This window comes from Euleptes europaea, chromosome 1, assembly GCF_029931775.1.
Source record: "Euleptes europaea isolate rEulEur1 chromosome 1, rEulEur1.hap1, whole genome shotgun sequence".
In the NCBI taxonomy this organism is placed as follows: domain Eukaryota; kingdom Metazoa; phylum Chordata; class Lepidosauria; order Squamata; family Sphaerodactylidae; genus Euleptes; species Euleptes europaea.
The window spans coordinates 96,191,505-96,213,323 of NC_079312.1; the positions used below are offsets into that span (position 1 = coordinate 96,191,505).

The following is a 21,819-nucleotide window of genomic DNA, read 5'->3' on the forward strand; positions in this document are numbered from 1 at the left end:
TCTGAGGGGAAAGCTTTTGTGCAGCAGTCTGCCATCCCAGTCAGGGATACACCCAGATTACTGTCTTGAGTTCATCAGAAGTGAAAGAAAATGAGGTGTTGACCAAAGAACTACAGTGATAAGTGGAAACGTATATTGCAGGAATAAGAAGCATGTGAGAAAAGACTTTTTACGAGTCCCTGCAGAACTTTTTTCAGCACTAGTACAGATCTCTGGCAAAGTTCTGGACAAGCAAGAACACGAAGGTGGTTACACTCTGGTTGTCTTTCCAAAACTTGTTGACACACACGCCAGCTGAAGGTGTACTGACTGGGTGGTCAAATTGCCTGCTAAGTAAAAAGACTACGTGAGGGGTTGGCAGTAAAGGCATAGCCCAATGTTGAGTTATTGTTGCCTCCATAAGATCTATGTAATATTTGAATTGTGCTCACAGAGCAGCCTGAAATAAAGAAGGAGGATGTAATTTATTGTATATATTACAATGGAACAGTCTGGTCCCACCCCCGCCCACCCCCAGTGATATTTGTGTGCGTTGATTTATTCTCACGGGGTAAAGTCCCTTGTTAGTGCTGATTGTACGTTAAAACTGTAGACTGCTTGAGCTTCCTTGTCCTGAAACCAGTTGCTCCTCTCCTTGTACTTTCTTGGTAACAAATGGAAGTTGTGATCACATCTTCCTCTGCTGTGGGAACCTAAGTGAGTACCCTGTTCCTGATTTGCATGCAAAAGGAAACATCACAACTATGTCTGAAGTTCCAAATAAGTTTCAAATAAGTCTGAAACGCAGAAATAAGACTGCCAGAATAAACTTCTTCCTAGAGTAGGGGGAAAGAATTGTTTCCATTTTCAGTTGTATTTCATTACTGTTGCTGCCAAGTTAAAGGCTCCAAACTAGGTTTTGAAAATGATTGTTTTTAATTCCATAACATGCAGTCCATGTGTTAAGACTGCACCCCCTCCAGGACTTAGATCTTGTTTGTAGAGTAACTGAGCCCAGGTCAGTAAACTCAAACCACAGCCTTTTAAAAAGCTGAAAAGGCTTTATTAAGAAGAACTCAAAAGATATTGATTAAAACACAGGTTACAGTTCAAAGGCACACTGGCTTCACAATAATAAATTCTAAGCTAATCAGAAATACTTACTGTTACTTAGCAGGCATTCTAACTCACTGCTTAAGCTGATTCAAGTCTCAGCCCAACAGGCTGGGCACAAAGCATTGCAGAGTCTATGTGTTACATTGAGGTGCTGAAGAATTGGTGTCCCGAAGCAGACAAAAAGAAAAGTATAGAATAGTTTAGTTACCCACCATAAGACCTAACCACTTATGGATTTCTGAACTCAGGTCAGATGACCCACCTCCTCCCAATCGAAACAGTACATGGGGAGAAACCTCTAGATGGTTCAGACTGGTTTTAACCAGCACTCTTCCCAAGCGCAGAGGAATGATCTCACCCCCTCTCCCATCTTTCTCACAGCTGAATCAAGGCTTCCAATTAAGCTGGAATGTAGGTTTCCTTGAGCAGCTATCTGTTAGCCCAATAAGCTGCAGGTGTTGCTTGTTAGATCTCCGTGAACCGAGCCTCTGGAAAATTACTTGGTTTTATTGCAAGATACATATTTCAAGATATTAAGAAAATCTAATTGTTCCTAATTTAAATGGCGGTACTTGTGGGGATATATATTTGCTGGAAGCCTTATAGGACTTCTCCTCTAGCCCCTAGCGGCCTAAAGAGTTCACTGCAGCCTGTTCCCTGCCCCACCCTTCTAAAGGAGCCTGCCTGGATCCTACAACTAGTGAGGAACTGGCTGTCACCTGTGGTGGGTTCCCCTGCTGTTCTACCACTCTTGTTGCCTTGTGCCTATGCTGGTGGCCCTTGGGGGTTGGTTGCTGGACAATTCCCAGCCTCCAAAGTAGGTAGGGACTCAGCCTGCCAATGCATCCTCCCTGCTGGAGCTTTCTTGTCAGAATGTCTTCTTTGGGGCTCCTTCCGCTGGCCCTTCCCAGCTGGCTGCTGCCTTCCCTGGCTTGCCCAGTGTCTCTGGGTGCTGCAGTGGGACAGGAAGCTGCTCCTGGAGTGGTGGGTTGGACTCCTGCAGTCCTCCTTTGATGGCTCCCCTGGCATGGTCTGGAGACCTCTGTCTTCTCAGAAGTAAATGCTTTGATCCCAGACAGCTGCTTTGAAGATCAGTCACCTACCTCTCAGAATCACTGTGCAAAGTCAGGAAAGACCAGTCAGGAAAGCCTTCTGTTATGTCTGCTAATCCAGGAAGTAAAAACCAATTTTCATTTCTCTGAGCTGGGAAATACACATCGCTCATTTGCAGATACTTATGTGCGAATGGGCAACTGATGGTTGTCATGCTGATAAATAGAGGGATACACAACACTTAAGATTGGCTGGCTTCCAAAAGTAGAGTTTTGTCCTGTTAAGATGGAAGCTAGTAATGTAAAGCTGCAAAACCTTAACAACTCAGGCCAACATTTCTGCACACAGTGAAATCAGAATCGAGTAAATTAAGATTACTGCTGATAAAATACAGATTTTTGACATATGTGGAATTTGTGGACCTTAGGGACAGGGAACAAGTTTAGTATAGAGTTTGAAAGTGCCATGCTTTGACTACAGTTCTAATTTTATAATTGGCTTCTAATTTTCACTTAACAGTGATTACTTTTTATTTTATTTATATCCCACCCTTTCCCGGCAACAGCCAGGCTCAGGGCGGCTCACAAAAAGAATAGATAATAATAGTTTAAACAATTTAGGCATGGGTTGCCCTTCCATGTTATTTGAAATAGAGTTGTGGGCTGTGGCTCAGTGGCAGAGCATTGGCATGCGCAAGGTGCCAGGTTCAATCCTCAGAATCTCCGGTTTCCGACTACTATAATCATAAAGGTAATAAAACGCAGAGTGGCTGCAGGCAAAGCATCTGTGTGGATGTTCTACCACCAGCCATTCAGGGAGTGGGGCAGAGCTACTTAAAAGAATTTTTTATTGTTGCCAGCTGAGCCACAGAGTAGCTAACCACTGCTCAACTAGCAAGGGGGAAGGGGAGGGCAGCCCCACTTGGCAGGTCCAGCCCCATGAGAGAAGGTGTGGGAACAGCAGCAACAGGCCAAGAGTTCTAGGACATCCATCTTTAAATTCTCTTCATAGGCTAAGTCTGCTTCTACCTGGGGGTGAAAAAAGGTGCCTCTGCTGCGTAAGTAGCAGCGAGTAGGGAGGAAGCGAGTGGGGATGGCGTGCACATGCTCTGCCCCCCATGCTGCTTGCTGCTGTGATTTAAAGGGTTTTTAAAAAAAAAATGCTGAAGATTTAAAAAAAAAGTTTAGAATAGAAAGGTACATTTCACTTGTATTTGTGAACCTAGAAATTTCCCAGGCGCATATAAGGGTAGAATCCCATTCTGTGTTAACATTGTAATACTGCAAAGCCAAGCAATGGCCTATGGAAGCCAAGAGATAAGTTAATTAGTAAATTTAAATTGAGTAATGGAATAAACCTTTATGACCAGAGTACTGTGCTCATAAGGAAATCAGTGCTGCTGCAGACACTGATGTTTCATATTCAGAGATAGTAATGGCATATTCTCATTTTTTAAATTGATCTGTCATTGTTCTGAAAATGGGTGCCAGATGGTACAATTTCTTGCATCTTTCAGTGTTGTCTGCTTGCTTTCATTCCTAGAGTACAGTCTTTCACCACATGAATAGTGCTTCTGAATTTTGGAGTCTGCATTTGGGCTCAATCCTTGATCAAGTTGCAGGCGTTCCATAGGGGCATAGGAAGCATGCACAGGATCCCTGTTCTTGGTGACATCCCATTGTTCTGGGTAAATGCACTACCATGCCTTCAGGTGCTAGGGTCAAACTACATAATTGTGCAGGGAAGGATCATGCCCATGCCCATGGTAGGTAAAGATACAGTTGAGGGATTTAAAAACTGCAGAACAACAAGCTTAGTTGTAAATACAGCATTCCATTCCTAGCCTCAACATTAGGAACCAACACTCTTATTTCAGATTACGAAAGACTTTGTCCTGTGATAAGTTTGGCTAAATGACAGAATGACTTGTTGGCTAGTTAATAACTAACATGCAACAGTGAAATTTCAAGTTTATAGATGATCAGTAAAACATTTTGTGTTTGTGTGAGTGTGGCAGTTACTTTACATTAAAATCAGGTTGGTTGTTAAACACAAATAAAGGAAAATGGGACAGAGAAAAATGTCATAGCTTCTTGGCTTCTGAACCTTTTGGTGAAATAGTTAAAGTTAGTATTGTGTTAATTGATTGTGACATTTTTGTGCCTATTGGATTTTATATCATTCTGTATTTTATGTTGTTTGCTGCCTTAAGTCTGAGGAGCAAGGTAGCATGTAAATATTTTAATTAATAAACAAGACACCTCAAGTCTTAGAGGCTTCTTCCTCCAAATATTTTGTCAGCATAAACTATAAAAGTGAATGAGTTTTTGCAAATGGAGTACTCTTAAGACTTTTTCAAAGAATTTTTTTAAAATTAAATGATTTACCATTATTTAAGATAATCTGGCTCTGTTTAATTTCCATTTTATTTTAGTTGGAATTGCAGTGGGCTAATTTTCTGAGGATCATTTTGTCTTTGAAGTTATATGTTATCACTACTTCAATGAAAACTATGTAGCTGCTTTGGATTATTTGAGGATAAATAGTTGATTAATACCAAATTCTAATGTCATCTTTTTTAGATTGAAAGAGGATTAATTGGATCTGCTTTCCATCTTCTTGAGCAGGCACACTTATGGGTTAAGGTGCATCAAAGTATAATATGCTAAGGTTGGTGTACAAATTTGTTTCTGAAATAAAGTCCATGTAGAATATACCTCTTCCATCAGTGAATTTGTACATACTTTGAATTGATAGTGAGCGTCAAACAGATAATTGAATAATCTGTCAAAACAGATAATTGAATGTCAAACAAATAAAAATGTAGTAGGCCAGTATATTTGAATCCACAGCTGGTTATGAATGGCTCTCTTTTTCTTTCCCACTTCAGATCAGTTTCTAAAAGGGTCCCGTTTCAAGTACTAAAAATGAAGCTGTTCCAATGATTGACATTTTCCATTCCTAGTATTTCTCTTGTTACAGGCTGCCAATTATAATCACAGACAGTGATGATAGGTTTGTGTGCATGTGGCACCTGCTATTTAGGTACAGTACTTGGATTCATTTACAAGGGTCATTAGCAGCCATCCACTAATCACAGTGTCTTAGAATTACCAGCTGTATCAAATGCAGCATAGCATAGTCCTGTGACATACAATATTACTTATCCAAAGATCTCAGTGCATGCTTTGCAATACAATGGCCTTGAAAATAGTGGCAAATATTGAAGTAGGTTTCAGTCTTCTCTCATATTCTGTAGCTCGATGAAGTTAGAGTACTTCACAGTACTACAATTCCCAGTATCCTGGATTGTGAGATGAGCATATTTGGGAGTGGCTGAGTTTGCAGTTGATAAGCCATCCATTCCTGCTCTGATGTCAGAAACTTATGCAACATGATACTAGGGTTATCTATTTCCAGGAGGTCTTCTACACCTTTTATTTTATTTCAGGCTCTTTTGGCCAAAGGTCTTAAGCACAAATACACAAATTAAAATAAGTTAAATACTATACTATACAAATTTAAAATAGATACTATACAAATTTAAAATAGACAACAGGAGTAATTTAGGATTCTTAAAATACTTAACATTAAAATCAAGATCATTTGACCAGAAATTTTAATTACTCTACAGACACAGGAGAGACTGCAATAGTACTCATGTCGCTCTACAGATACAACAGCAACTACAATAATAAACATAAAGCGGGTAACGATTTTAATCTTGTCATCCCTTTAGAGAGGTTGCTGTTACCAAATATTCCGCATTCTTCTACACCAATTTCAAATATATTCTGTATTGGATACTAAGTACATGGAATTCCCCTTTCTTTGAATTAGGTGTGTCGTATGGTACATATTAGTTCTCTTCCTCGATTTGAAAGCATATTTACATAATATTGTCTTTGTGCTTACTGCTTACTGCCTTTCCCCCACCCCCTAGCCCCTTCTAAATTATCTCCAGTGTGCAGTCAGTGACAACCTGATGATTAGTTATCCCCAACACCCATTCATACATTCCCCCAAGACATTCATGAGTCTCAAAATGCATGTTTCCTCTTCTCCTTCCCCAACCTTTTTGTTGTTGTTTTTGCTGTCAAGTCACAGGCCCCATCAGGTTTTCAAGGCAAGAGACATTGGGAAGCAGTTTGCCATTGCCTGTCTCCACATCATGCCACAGTATTCCTTGGAGGTCTCCCACCCAAATACTTGCCAGGGTTGAGGCTGTGTTTGTATGACTGGCCCAAGGTCACCCAGCACTTTCCATGGCAGAGTGGGGATTTGAACCTGGGTTTCCCAGATCCTAGTCCAACACTTTAACCATTACACCTCGCTGGCTCTCACTCCCAACTCAGCCTCCCATTTTTTCATTATAGAAAAAGAATGTGAAACAGAAACTGGTTATCTTATCATCTCCCTTTGATCAAGAAATAGTGCAATGCTAAACAGAGATACATCTTTCTAAGCCCATTAACTTCAGTGGAATCCATAGAAGGGTGTAACTATGATACTTTCCCTTGAGATGCCGTTGTCTGTCGCCACATTTGTGCAATTTAAATAGCTTTGCTTTCTGTGGTAAAACCTTTTCCATGAACAGATTTCCAGTTCATATGGAAATGTGGCAACTGAGCAACCAAGGCAGACTACCAATGCATAATATTTTTCTTCACTGTGCAAGGGCTAGAAACTATTTCTGAAAACACTAGTGATCTGGCAGGTATTCTCAGGGTGTCCGTGTCCTGCATACTCTGCCACAAACTGATGCAGCTATTCCATTATGTGAAATGTTAAGGTCCTGTCAGGAAGTTATATCAGCATCTACCTTTTTTAATATAAGAGATGTGCTCTTAGTTTGGTGTATCAGAGGAGATCTGTGTACATAGCTGTGTTTATAGAACCCACTGCTGCATGCAGAGATTCATAGACTAGGATGAAGAATTATCACACATTCTTTTTAGCCTGACAACTGCCTCTTCCACCATCATGTCTAGTTTCTGTCCCCCTTAGAAGGCAGCAAGGAAATGAGGATGTCTGGTGTTGCCACCATTGCGAGGTTCTGGGTGGTCTGATGGGTGGGGAGGATAAAGGGGCTGTTCACCTAGACAGATAAACTCTGTGATATTGGAAAGAAGGTAACTGTCTGCTGACAGCTCTAAGCATTGACCTAAATGACAGGAACTGAGCAGTTCCTTTATCTGACTGCTTACTACCATTGAAATCTTTCTCCGACCCTCTTACCTTGTCCCGTGATTACTGGCACCAAGGCTCAGATTTGGGGCAAGACTGGTGGGGGGGGGGGCAAAGGGAACATCCACAGGTTTGTGGGAGATTTTTGCACTGATGAGTGTGAATCACTGCTAGTTCCAGGAGACACCTTGACCCGCTGCTCCCTTCATGGGAAGGGGGAGGGATGACATACTGTACAGACTGAGAATTTAAGACTTAGTTTGTTACAGAATTCAGAGCTTTACTAATAACTTGGATGACATATTTGACCATTGCAGCTGCTAGCTATGACTCACATGAACACATGAAGCTGCCCTATACTGAATCAGACCTTTGGTCCATCAAAGTCAATATTGTCAGGAAAGAAAATTCCAAGACCACGGTTACACAGCCCGGATAACCCACAAGAACCAAAGTCAATATTGTCTACTCAGACCGGCAGCGGCTCTCCAGGGTCTCAGGCAGGGGTCTTTTACCTCACCTACCTGCCTAGTCCCTTTAACTGGAGATGCCGGGGATTGAACCTGGGACCTTCTGCATGCCAAGCAGATGCTCTACCACTGAGCCACAGCCCCTCCCCTAACCATTATCTTAAAGTGTCATCTTTAGTTTTAATAGCTGGATCAAACATGATTTTAAAAGGCCCTGCATCCTTGGAAAAACATACCTGCATTACAGAAACTAATGGGATAGTCATATAGCCCCAAAAAGATTCCATAGAAGACTGGCCTTTCTATTTTTCCTATATGAAGCTGGGTTAGACTACTTGAGGCTTATGTGGCATACTCATAATGTATCATTCCTACTGATGTTCAAAAAGAATTTCTGATGGTTGGAAACTATTGGGCATAAACACCATACATTGTGTGAGGCAAGACTTCATCTGGCAATATAGTTTTGCTATAGTTCTTGTGGTGATGTGATTAGATGCATTACCCTAAGGACACACACATACACAGAATTTATTTGCCGGGGGTGGGGGAAACATGCACACCATGTGATGTGATGTGCTTAAGCGTCACGCCCATTGTCCCCATTCTTGCATTCATTTGATCTTATGTAAAGATTATGTAAAGTTCACATACAAATTATACGGTCTCTTAGCGTAACCTAACTACTTTGATTCTGTAGGGACAGCTCTCCCACATAGGCTGCCTATGTAGATTTGCCAAAACGCATTTCTGTCTTGTCTTTGTTCTTTTAAAGTGGCACGTGCTTTCATACGGATGTTTCATTTAATAATATTTGCATCAGCCTTTGAATGCCTGCAGCCCTTTCATCCACAATGCCATGTGCGAAGGCTGTTTGCTCGAAACTTTCTCTGCTCTGATTGAAAAATTAAAATGGACCAGATATCTAATTTTATGTGTGTGTTTTTCTGATTAATCCTATAGCCTTGGGTATATAAGGCAGGGGCACTGTCTTTTTTTAAAAAAAATGCAAAACTTCAGACTCCCACACATTCAGTTTTTAACAATGGCAGGCGTATATCCAAACCCTCTGGATACATTTTTTAAAAAATCCTTCCATCTTATGATGATTAAAGGGTATTATCATAGTTGGGGGGGATCTGGATGGACAGCCAGGATTCAGTATGAGAACTGCCAGTGCAGGGTAATTCTAGACACATTTTTTAAAAAAAATATGAAAATGGATGAGTAGCCAGCTTTAGGACCTGATTAGCTTCCCAAGCCCTGATGCCTGCTGGACAACCTAGTTGTACAAAGTTTTTATTGGAAAAGCACAGAGGCAGCAGGTAAAAAAAAAAGAAAGGAAGGAAACAAGAGGACCAAACCGAGGTCACTTGCTGCAAAGCCCATCACAGGCCACTTTTAATTTAACCCTCACCATCTGTTAAGACTTAAATACTGAACAGTGCATTCCTGAGCTTTCGGCTTGGGGGAACGGCGGGGAGGAGGCGCTGCTGCGGCGCCTCCTAACCCATTTCCCTGGCTCCAAAAACTCAAAAAAAGCCTTTTAAAGGCTTTTTAAATTTTAAATGGTTTTTTTCGCCCCATAGAGAAAAGCGAGGCTGTGCCTGCTAAAAAGCAGGCGCAGCCTCTCTCTTCTCACCGTCAGTGTACCCGGGGCGAAAGGGGACAGTAGATCCTCCTCCCAGCCTGCCTGGGAATGCCTCCCGGGACACAGGAACACCCCCCCCCCCCCACAACGCCGGCGCAAGACTACATAAAACTTCTGGCAGTGGCCAGAGACCAGTGTCCGGGCCTCCCCGCCAGTGTTGGGGCCACTAAAGCCGGCGTAAGTAGGCTGGATGTCGGCGTGGGAGACCCTAACGCCAGCACAGCGCCTTCATGGCCTCCTAAGGGCTTTTGCCGTTAAACCTCAGGAATGTGCTAGAAAAGTGTGACAATCCACAATGCAAACAGTTCTGTCTGTGCAGGTTTTATGTGGTCTTGCATAAGAACGTGTTATGGGGGCGTGAAGCAAACCCATGTTTGCCAAATTACTGTGACTGTTGAGGGAGTTTGGGAATTGGGATTTGGCACAGAGGAAGAGAGTTGTGTAACTCTTTCTACACCAGCCAAGTCTACCTGCAAAAAAAGCCCCCACCTACCTCCATAGGCTTGTCAGGGAAACACGGATTAGGCAGTCCCATGTTTGCCTGATAATGTGCCGATCCAGTCTTACTTTCAAACACTAGGAAAGAAAAATGTGCCTCAGTGGACAAAACAAGATGTTGTTTTCTATTTGCTTTTACTTTTCCTGAAAGCCAGGAGGTTCAGTCCATAAGTATGTAGCTAGAATACTTGCCTCTTTTGATAACAAAAGTAAATATTTCGATCATGATCCTTTTGTAATTAATCTGGAAATTTAGTCTATTTCTTTTTTCTTCACCCTTGCAGCTTTCCCCCTCCCTCCCTCCACCATGGTATTCGTTGTTAAATCAGTTGAAAGTAGATGAAAGCTTCAGGCATGAAAATGTGGGGATAACTGGTAAATTTCTGCACTGCACAGAGCGAGTGATTTGACCATTTCCTGATGTATTCATACTCTATGTAGAGCTTTAAATTGCTTTGAACGTTGAAAGGCTTGTGCAAAGACACCTAAGAATCAGGGAGCCGATAGAAAGATGTGGAAGGATACATCTGGGATGGATCGTAAAATCGGGAAAGGAAAAAAAGTCATACTCTGCTTGTTTTGAAGAGAAGGATCTGATGGTGCACTGGAGTCTGGTGAAGGAAGAAGGTTCAAGAGTCAATCAGCTATGAAAATAGAATGCTTAAGATGACCTTCATATGCACCTAGATTGAGATCCTGTTGGGGAGTCCAGCTATTGGCCGAATTTGGGGCAAAACTAAGATCCATCATGGCATGATCACAAGTGCATTATCCTGCTTTCTGTTGGTGGGTTTGAATTTTTGGTGAGCACAGAATGATGTGTACCCAGGAGAAGTGGTTTGTAAGGAAGCAGGGGGTGATGGGAACCTGGTGAGTCAACAGGGGACAGAGGCAGGCTGATGGAATTCTCAGATCATTTAGGGTCTGATTCCCAGATCATTTAGGGTCTGCTTGACAAAGGCCAAGATGTGACTTGATGGTCCTTCCTGGGCTCATGATTGATTTATCAAAGATGAGGGCATTGTGAGGAGAATCCCAAGAGCTTGGGTTATTGTCTCACAAAACTGGGCTTTTGCTTATGACCATGGATGTGAAGACCCCTGGAGGGCCAGACAAAGAATCCTAGTTTAACACTCTCAGGCATCTCCATTTTGAGGGAGCCTAGTGGAATTCCTGCTTTGATTGTGAGTTCCAGCTTTTAATTTCAAAATGGATTACCTTCCTGCATCTCTGGCAGCCAAAGGAACTTGGGGTGTAAATGACACAGGTCTTGGGGGGGGGGCAACATTACACACTCTGATTTTTAAAGTTTCTTAAGCTGAAACAGATTTGGGTTCTGTATTTCAGCACTTAGGTGCCTGTACTAAAACTCTTGCACTGAGAGCGCAAAAAAATCATGGTAATGTAAATAATTTTCCTGCAAAAGGGTACTGTACAAAGGGAGACAGTCCAGTTTTAATGCTTGAACAGCACTGGAGTTTTCAGTGTGATGAAGATGAGTCAGAGTAATTATGTTTTAAGATAACAGTGGGAAAAAGTACAAGGCTAGGTTTGTGTACTATGAGTGGTAGGGGTCACATAATTATTGTCGGACCAGTGTACCAACTTTTCTCAGTCCTTCGTTATATCTGTATGATCCTCAGAATTTAAAGTTACGTTGTTCCCTACCTCTACATTCCATTTTCCTACTTCCATCCTTTTACTAGTTTTGCTTTCCCACTCTTTCAGCCCTCACATCTTGCTCTAATAACGGTCCAATTCCCCAGTTTATTTTAGATTAGGGCTCCCAGCTCAGCAAACCAAACTCATCAGTTGATGAAATGTAGATTATAAGTGACTGCTTAGGTCACCATCATGAACCCTTGTCAATGTCATTAGGAACGTAGTGGATTTCTTGATTCCTTCCCCTATACACCTCTCCAACCATGTACATGAGGCACCCTGCGTTCCCTTACCTGGCTGCAGAGGCTAGAAATAAGTTGTTCCCTGGACCTTTGACATTGGGACAGCCACATTTCTCCTGATCTTGATGTCTGGGATACTGCTGGAATCCAAAAGCATTGGTAGGGCTAGGTGGGAAGAGGTGTTTGGCTCAAATATAGGCCCAACTGAGGGGAAAGTGTCAGGTTACAATGCTCTGCTTCATTTAGAGGCAAGCATTCCAATCGGCCTGTTCAGGGACAGATACTTCAAATTTTGGTAACATAAGTATCTCAGTGTGATAAGGTTGGTTTGTTTCCCTAGATGCTTTAGTGCTATGCCATCTCATTGCTGTTCGCTTTGTTCAACACATTTGTTAGTGGCTTTTCAACTTTAAAAGTTCTCAAAGCAACTTGCAAAATCAGCTGAAGATCCCCAACCCCACCCTATGGCTATACCACCCTGAACACGCCTGATCTCGTCTGATCTTGGAAGACTCTTCCATGGTCCTTTTCAAACAATTTGAACCAGGGAGAAAATGTGAAGCAAGAGATTGTGTTTCCATCCAACACCCTGCTCGTAAATTGAGACTGAGCAAGGGGATGCTCCAATAATTGCCCCTAAGGAATAATGACAGATGTTGTTGTTAAAGCCGGCTACGCACGCAGTACACAGCCTACAGCACCCAGTAATCCCAGGTGGTCTCCCACCCAAGTACTAACCAGGCCCAACCCTGCTTAGCTTCCAAGATCAGACGCTTGAGAAAACATGGTTTGAAACAGCACAGATATTAAGGCCATTCTAAGACTGGGGAAAGTAATGTAGTTTGCCATTGCCTTCCTCTGCAGAGTCTTCTTTGGAAGTCTCCCTTCCAAGTACTGACCCTGCTTAGCTTCTGAGATCTGACAAGATTGGACTATGCCATGATGCCTTCCCTCCTTGAAACCCAGTACTAGGAAGCAGCTTCAGGGAAAGGCTTTGGTCTTGGCCTGTGCCCTGTTTGTTGGCCACTGTGTGAAACAGGTCTAGATTGAGCACAGGTCTGATACAGCAGGGCTCTTATGTTATGTTGTAGAGTCCTAGACTGGAGTAGCTCTATTCAGAATGTGCTGAAAAAGTCCTACCTATGGTCAGCATCAAAAACACTAGATGAAGATACCTTCTGCTCATATACCAGACTCATTCTTTTCTTTTCTTGCTATCAAGTCGTAACCTACTTATGATGACCCCATAGGATTTTCAAAGCAAGAGATATAAAGAGGTGGTTTGCCATTGCCTGCCTTTGCTTAGCAACCCGAGACTTCCTTCATGGTCTCCCAGCCAAGTACTAACTAAGACTGACCATGTTTAGCTTCCCAGATCTGATAAGATCGACCTAGCCTGGGCGATCCAGGTCAGGGAGACTCCCTCCTACTCCAGTTCCCCCCCAAAAAAAAATTATAAAGAAGTAGATAGTCTTCTCATTTTCTGTTTTTGTAAGCATTTTATTGAGCCATACAGACAAAATCATGGCTAGTAAGATCATGGAGACCTTCAACAAACCAGCTTGTTTTCGGTCTGTCTGCCCGTGAAAGATAGAAGATATAAAACACATGGTTTGTTAGGGGATTACCTACTAAAAGCTTTCTTCCCTCCAGTAAATATAGCAAAGGAATGACTTGCTAGTTTTTGTAAAGAGAATAGGGTGGGGGAGAAGTCATGACTAATAATTTAGTCATAAACAGAATTATACCCTTCTAAGTCCATTGAAGTCAATGAGCTTAGAAGGTTTAACTCTGCTTAGGACAGCTCTTTAAGATGCTTATTGGCCGCTTATTACTTTACTTACTCACATGTTTTGGTCTGTGTCAGCACCTATGATGAGCAGCCTTGGATCCGTATTCTTTTCCTGTCCTTTTTGGGGTTCTGGTAACTATCATAAAGGGAGCTCTCAGGAAGCTCTGAGACATCCACTGGCCTCTATCACTCCAGTCCCTAAAATAAAATAGTGAATTGTGATTTGTTTGTGCACTTCAGAACATAGGTGAAGAGGTTCTGAGAGTTTATAGTAGCTGTGTTGAAGCTAGCATGTCAGGTACCTCTGATTTCTCAGGATCTTAAATTTTGGAAGAATCCAGCCAGTGTGGTATAGCGGTTAAGAGCAGTGGTTTGGAGCGGTGGACTCTGATCTGGAGAACCGGGTTTGATTCCCCACTCCTCCACATGAAGCTAATCTGGTGAACTGGATTTATTTCCCCACTACTTCACCTGAAGCCAGCTGGGTGACCTTGGGCTAGTCACAGCTCTGATAGAGCTTTCTCAGCCCCACCTACCTCACAGGGTGTCTGTTGTGGGAGGGAAAGGGAAGGTGACTGTAGGCCAGTTTGATTCTTTCTTAAGTGGTAGAGAAAGTCGGCATATAAAAACCAACTCTTCTTCTCCCTCCTTTTTTGTCTTGTAACGCGAACTGAGCCATTTTGTGGAGCAGTTTCTGTTTCTGCGGTGTAAGCATTGACAGGTACGGCAAGCTGGGAAGTGGCCACTTGTCCATCTTAGCAGGTTTTGGGAAAAGGCACTGAAGGCTGTATCTTGCTTTCCAGTATTTGTATTCACCACACAGAGGCCCAACAACAGATGGGCTTGCCCAGCACTGTAGTTTCTTCACTCCTAACTGCTTGGCCTGAAGCCGCGTCCTCCTCCCTTTCCTGAATGCCACCAGCCCAGACTCGTCTCAGCTACAGCACTTAATGATGGGCCCAAAAACTGGACCCACCTCCTTGGCCATTGAACCCCACCCCCACTCCACGGGAATCCTTTCTCCCATGACAGCTGTCAATACTCACTAGTTTTGCTCAGGCTAATTCGATCCTGGCTGCACCTGGGCTAATGGCTTTCCCTGGAGTTTGACCTGGATAGGCTTTTCCAGTAGAAGAAGAGTTAGTTTTTATAAGCTGACTTTCTTTACCACTTAAGGAAGAATCAAACCGGCTTACAATCACCTTCCCTTCCTCTTCCCGCAACAGACAGCCTGTGAGGTAGGTGAGGCTGAGAGAGCACTAAGAGAGCTGTGACTAGCCCAAGGTCACCCAACAGGCTTCACTTGTAGGAGGGGGGAAACCAACCCAGTTCACCAGGTTAGCGTCCGCCACTCATGTGGAGGAGTGGGGAATCAAACCCGGTTCTCCAGATTAGAGTCCACCGCTCCAAACTGCCGCTCTTAACCACTACACCACGCTGGCTCTCAGGGCCTGGTCTTGGGCTGATTTCTTCCATGGGGCATCTCTGGTCTCTCAAGTCACATGCAAGTACACATGCACTTGTTTTGGTAAACACAGATAGATGTGAAAGAGATGTTCATCTCTAAAGGTTCAGGAGAAAACCCCAGCCCTAGTCGAGGACAACCTGATAGTCTTCAGGCCAGGGACCACCTCCATCAGCAGATTTTCAGACAATGACCATAAGGTTCTTGTGGGCGCGTACTGGAGAAGGCGGTCCTGAAGATACGGGGGTCTTAGGCCATGAAGGTCTTCCCTTCATGTTCAGAGATGCCTAAGTACTACTAAATCTCTCTTCCAGCTTTTTATATATTTACGCAAAGCCCAAATATCATTTCTCTGGACGTGATACAAACTTTCTTCCTGTCTTCCCTCCCCTGCCCCGATAGTACAGTTCCACAAGTCATACAATAAAATAAAATAAAATAAAATGTCAGTACTATTTCTGAAATTACATAAAGAGGACTGTGTGTCTCCCTGTGTACCAGGTATGTTATTCAGATTACCACCTCCTGGTTGTTCCCTTATTAAAGGTGGCCAGGCTGGTATCAAGAAGGGCCTGTGCTTTCTCCGTGCTTCCTTCCAGTTTATGGAATGGGCTCCATGCGGAGATAAAGGGAGTGCTGTCCTTAGAAACTTTTAGAAGGTGCTGTCAAGCTGTTTTATTCTTTAATGCGTGTAGGTTGCAGGCATTTATTACATTCTGTTTAGGTTGTATTATTTGGGGGCATTGGGATTTTATTGGTGCTGGTGTTTTCATTATGTTTTGTAAGCAGCCTTGAGCCACGGGGAAAGGTGGGGTATAAATATTTTAATAAATAAAATATCACAGCAGTGGATTTGCAGCCCAGGCTTCTCCCCCACATGGCATTGCGAGAGTGTATCATTCCTGTCACCCCCGCCCCTGTTTGGGCCTATTTATTCTAGCAGCCTCTGATGCAGGCATGCAGATAAGTTTGCTACAGTTGTGTAAAAGTTCAGCGAGGCAGACATAAGCTTTATGTGGAATTTAAACTGTGTTTAAAGCTTTATGTGGAATTTAAACTGTGTTTCAGGCTGACTAAATTTACAGCACATTCCCTGCTCCTCTTTAATAACCAATCACCAGAAGTTCAATTTATCACTTTAAAGCATGGCCAAAATGATGTGGAATTTGCTTTGTTTCTTTTGCAGTGGAATCTGGTATGTGATGATGACTGGAAAACCCCCTTAACAACATCTCTATTTTTTGTGGGTGTGCTGCTTGGATCTTTTATATCAGGACAGCTCTCTGACAGGTAATGTACATGCCTCTTTCTCCCTGTGTGAGACCTGGTGTCATTATTTTTTTCAGTGCAGTTTGGAGTAAGAGTAATGTTTGCTTCGAGACTAAATTCCAATGCCCTTGAAAACGTTCTGAACTCATGGCCAGTTCTCCCCTTACCTTTTTAGATTAATACGGGCATACATAATTAAAAAATACATATACACTTGCCTGGTTGTTGCATCCTATTCATATATGCCTGTAACATTTAATAAGTGTACATTTGTGTGTACACTTTTTAAATTCAGGTATGCAATAACAAAACTTCACTCCATTGATTAGTTCCATATATATTACTTTTGGCCAGATAAGGGCTGATTATCACACTACTTTGTCACTGATAATAGAAAAATTCTTTGGAATGTGTAGTCATTTTGGTGTACAGGCAGACTAGCAGTGCTTAATTAAATAAAAAGCTAGGAGTCTCAAAAAGAATATAGTTTTTAAAACTTATTAAGCTAAAGCCTTGAATGCTAAAATCCATTTAGTTAAAAGATAAATACTGATCCGCAACCTTGATCCAAAAGCATTGTAGTGTTAAGGTACATGAGGGCCAATCTAGGGCTCAGTTTGTGATCAGAGAAAGTGGCAGTAGTGAACATAGACTGCAATCTGGTCATGTGACAACATCTCGACTAAAAATTAACTGGGGGATTCAGTTGGTCTCCAGATGCAGAACTGGGTGCATCTTTTACCCCAGCTCCTGTATTGTACATGCGCTAGAGTCTGTATTGTACATAGCAGCTAGATGAACTCTGGGACAAGGACACATCTCATGCATTCTGCATCAGTGCAGTTCCTTTGCTGCTTGCATACCCACTTGTACCAAGCAAGAAGGCGTGGGGTTGGGTCCCTCACTGTGCATGTAGTGCTAATAACTAGAAGAACTATCCAGAATCCTTAGCTCAAATGTGATGCTGCATCCATATTTTTGTAAGATCAGAAGCATCATTTGGCACCACAAAGAGTTGTCTGGTACAGAGTTTCGATTCTCTGTTATTAGGAAAAGGAAAGACTAACCCAGAGCAAAACAGCCACATGGAAGCAGCCATGGCAACAATCAGGATGGCCTGTGACCGCCCCATATGCTTCTTGGTTTTTGTGGTTTGATCTTAAGATGAATAGCTTTGCTAATTCAGATCTTATTACATGACATCAAATGATAATTACAGTGACTCTGAATCTGATTACATTGTGGGTTTTTTTAATTGAGCAACACTGTCATTGAATGTAAGCCTACATAATTTTGTGCAGTGGTGATATTCAGCAGTGCTATATGATACTTGTGTCACAGTTCTAAGTTAACATACCAGTATTTATACTGTCAATAATGAGCATAATGGTGTAATGGTGTAATGACCATAATGGATTGGTGACCCTCTTAATTCACACTGCAGCTTAGCATCATTACATGCCTTTTGGCAAGCGTGACATAAACTGTTCATAATAGATACCTACCAAATTCCCTGTTACTTGGAGCCTTCCTCTTATGTTCTAACCCAAGGTGTACAACATTAGGGAGGCAGATGCCCGTGCCGGCTTGCCTGAGACATCTACTACCTCTGTACCATCTATGCTGAAATGGGTCACTAGAGCTATAGGTGGCGTGCTTCCACATGGATTACTGCCCATGTAGACTTTATTGTGTTGGTGATAATAGGTATCTGGATTCAAATTCAAGTTTCATCTATTTATTTCTTTAAATATTTGTATCCCACCTTTTCTTGGAGCTCAGGGTGGCTAACAGTTAAAACATTACCATTTACAACAAACAGATTAAACCCTCTGGCAGCACCCTTTCTCCTCAAAAAAGATGTGTGTAGTTTAAACCCCATTAAAATCCCTGGTAAAAAAATGTTGTGGGTTCAATTTTAATAGTGATTCTTTAGCGTGTTCACTCTAATGTACTATACCTTTTTTTAAAAAAAGAAACCTTTTATATGCCAAATAATGCAATCCTAAACAGAGTTGTGTGTGTAAAGTGCAGTCAAGTTGCAGCCGACTTATGGCGACCCCTTTTGGGGTTTTCATGGCAAGAGACTAACAGAGGTGGTTTGCCAGTGCCTTCCTCTGCACAGCAACCCTGGTATTCCTTGGTGGTCTCCCATCCAAATACTAACCAGGGCTGACCCTGCTTAGCTTCTGAGATCTGATGAGATCAGGCTAGCCTGGGCGATCCAGGTCAGGGCAAACAGAGTTCTAAGTCCATTGAAGTCAATGGGCATAGAAGGATGCAACTCTGCTTAAGATTGCACTATTAAGTTTGCATCATAGCTGATTGTGAAGATAACTGACTGATGATGCAGTTACTAGAAACCCCAATGTTTCCCAGGTAAGTAATATGTAGATATTTAAAGATAGACTAGTGTCTCCAGCTCTCATCGTGAAATGGGAAGGAGGAACAACTGCTCGTTGAGTAGCACAGACTTGCAAAAAGTCTGTTTGCTTTACCTAGCTCTTGACAAAAAATATTTTTGAGATGCATTTTGTTTGTTCATTCTCCTTTTCTCCAAAAGGTTTGGAAGAAAGTTTGTTCTGTTTGCCACTATGGGTGTACAGACAGGTTTCAGCTTCCTGCAGATCTTCTCAACCAGCTGGGAAATGTTCACAGTGCTTTTTCTTATAGTTGGTATGGGTCAAATTTCTAACTACGTCGTGGCCTTCATATTAGGTAAGAAGATGTCCCTATCTAATAAAACTGTTCTCCATTGTGGTGATTTGATGATGCCTCAGAAATATCATTTAATAAGAGACTGTGGCTGATAGAAAGCATGGCTCAACATCTGCAGAAGTTGGGCAAAGTGCCAAATGCTGGAAAATATTTTTATATTTTCATACCATTTGGCAGCAGTATTACATCAATGAGAGGACAATGATTCAAACAGTTTAAAGTGTACACAAACTGGGAAAAGCATGAAGAGAAAGGATGTCAGAAAAGCTATTATAAAGAAATGTTTTCTATTGCAGTATGAAACATTTGCCAATTTTTATTTTGCCAGAGATGAAATACAAGGGAAATTCTGTGGTTCCCAAGTCATGTTTTCCTTGCAATTCCAAGACAGAGTGGAATGTTTCTACAGGACAATCAGCAGAATTAATCACTCCATGATCAGCCTGTTTTTCTCTGTTAGGTGTGCCTTGAAAGAAGAACTCTAGCTGAGGACTGTATGGGAGAGCATTTACAGGGGGAAATTGAGAGGAGTAGGAAGGATTAAATACTCCCAGCATCTGATTTCTGCCACCGAGCTAGCTATTAAGATAACCAAGGCAGTGAAGAGGGTGGGTTGGTGCTTTAAATGAGCATGTTTAGGTAACAAGCTAATGGCTTATTCTTTAAACTGTGTCACTTAAAGAATCAACTCTGTCATACTCCTTCTACAGGTGTCAGACTCCCCCAGCAGCAGGTCAGATCCCAGGGCTGCAGCGCCCTCCAGTGTTCCTTTTTCCTATCCCAGCCTTAGCTAAGCTTCAGTTATGGAGAGAAGCGGGGTTTTAGCCATCCACCTGTCCCTGAGCATCGTGGGAGCCATCTGGCCCTTCTTCCTTGGCCTTCCCTGGGCTGGTGTAATAAAGGATTTTCTCAGGGTGGGTTGATCCTGGAATCCCCCAATGCCTGCTCTTCAGGGGTAGGCTCATGGTGAGTGCAGGAAATACAGACCAATGGCCTCCCTGTCATAAAGTTTTTATAGGGGCTGCTAAAATCAATAAGATTGCATGCACCAAGGGCTGGAAACAGATGTTATCATACAAAAATGGTGGAGTTGCTGAAGATGGCTTGGGATCTGCCTTCCACCCCAAAAAAACAGATGTGGGACTAATTTGAGGATTCACATGATTAGTGAGCATGAAGAAGGAAAAGGCATGATGATCTTTATGGTCCAATGAGCTTTATGGCCCGGTAGCTCTAGTTACCTCTCCTGTGCCTCAACATCTCAAATGAGGACATGGAAAAGATGCATTGAGCCCTACACCCAGAATGATATGTTAGCAGAATCCAAGAGAAATGTTCATCTGCTTTGCTTTCTCTTTTATCTATGTAAAAAATACTTCCTTATAATAAAGGAATGAGGAATACACCGAAGAGATACAGTGTAGTCATCCAATAAAGTGTGGAAAACCAACATTTCTTGTGTTACAAGAAATGCATTATAAAAGGAAATGACATAAAATCTTTAAACATTCAGATTTTGGAGATCACTTTCACTAAAAAATAATAATTTTCAATCAAGCAACACCCCAAGGGACTGTAAGGGGAGATGTGCGTTTATTAAAGAAAATCTGGAAGGCACACTGCTTTCTTTGGTTTGTAATATTCTCACAGTATCCAACAAACCTTAAACAAATGTTCTCAGTTTTTACATGGGAAGGTCATTCTAGGAGGAGATATTAATGATGTTTTGGACCCTCAAAGATAAGTCATTCAGTAAACAAAAACAAAGGTATACTACTCCTGAAATATCAGCTATTTTAAATAAATACGACTGGTTCAAGTTTGGATATTCAGTGGTGGGCCCATGGTGAGTGCAGAAAATCTCAGAAAATCTGTGAGGGCAATCCTAAGCAGGGCTACTCAGAATCCTACTCATGTCTGCTCAGTGAAGCTTATTCCCAATGCTTTTAGGATTGCACTGTATTCATAGTCCTCCTGTAAGAATAATTCTTAATCATGGATAAATTATGTTCTGTTGTCCCAGCAATGGTCATTGCCTATCATGGACTCAGACATTTTCTCCATCATACTCTGACCATGTTCCCATTTTGAATATATGTAGACCACAGCCAGTAACATATAATTGGAAAGTTAACCCTGCTATTCTCTTTAACTCAAGATCAGACGTACCGGCATGGATGCAAAATACATGAGTCGATGTAGTGGACTTGTGGAATAATTTTTAAATCCTGGGTGTAGATTTCTTCAAAAATAAAACAATGCTACTTACTTTAATCCCAGAGCCAAGGTTGGCATTGCTAACTATTTACCCAAAAAAGATAAGGAATTCACCACACCCAAATATAATTAGTCATTTCATGATTGTTGCTAGAATGATCATCACTAAGTTTTGAAAAATGAAAAATGACTTTAAATTCCAAGTTTGTATACAAACTTGTGGTGATGGATTTTAATGTAAAAGTACATTTGAAACGTCTTAGAAGGCAAGTTGATCATGAAACATTTCATTTGGCATCTGTTAATTTGAATTCAAAACAGCCTTTACCTCCAAAGTACTGCTGGTCGTTTTGTAAGACATAATAACCTTTTCATGAATGATGAATATTGTGTCTTTGCTGTTATCTTTCATAATACTTATTGTTCCTTCATGTTGTAATCTCTCTCTTTATACTTAATATGTTATGATACATTTGAATAAAAAATTAACACTAAAAGAG

General features: G+C 41.9%; 1 protein-coding gene across 1 annotated transcript in view; it reads left to right on the top strand.

The window, feature by feature from the left end:
• The window catches only part of LOC130483486 (solute carrier family 22 member 4-like), a 65,096-nt gene that overhangs the window by 15,741 nt on the left and 27,536 nt on the right, over positions 1 to 21,819 (top strand). The window contains exons 2-3 of the mRNA XM_056856251.1: positions 16,302 to 16,405; positions 18,948 to 19,102. Coding sequence (XP_056712229.1) covers positions 16,302 to 16,405; positions 18,948 to 19,102 — 259 coding nt within the window. The remainder of the gene's footprint in view (positions 1 to 16,301; positions 16,406 to 18,947; positions 19,103 to 21,819) is intronic.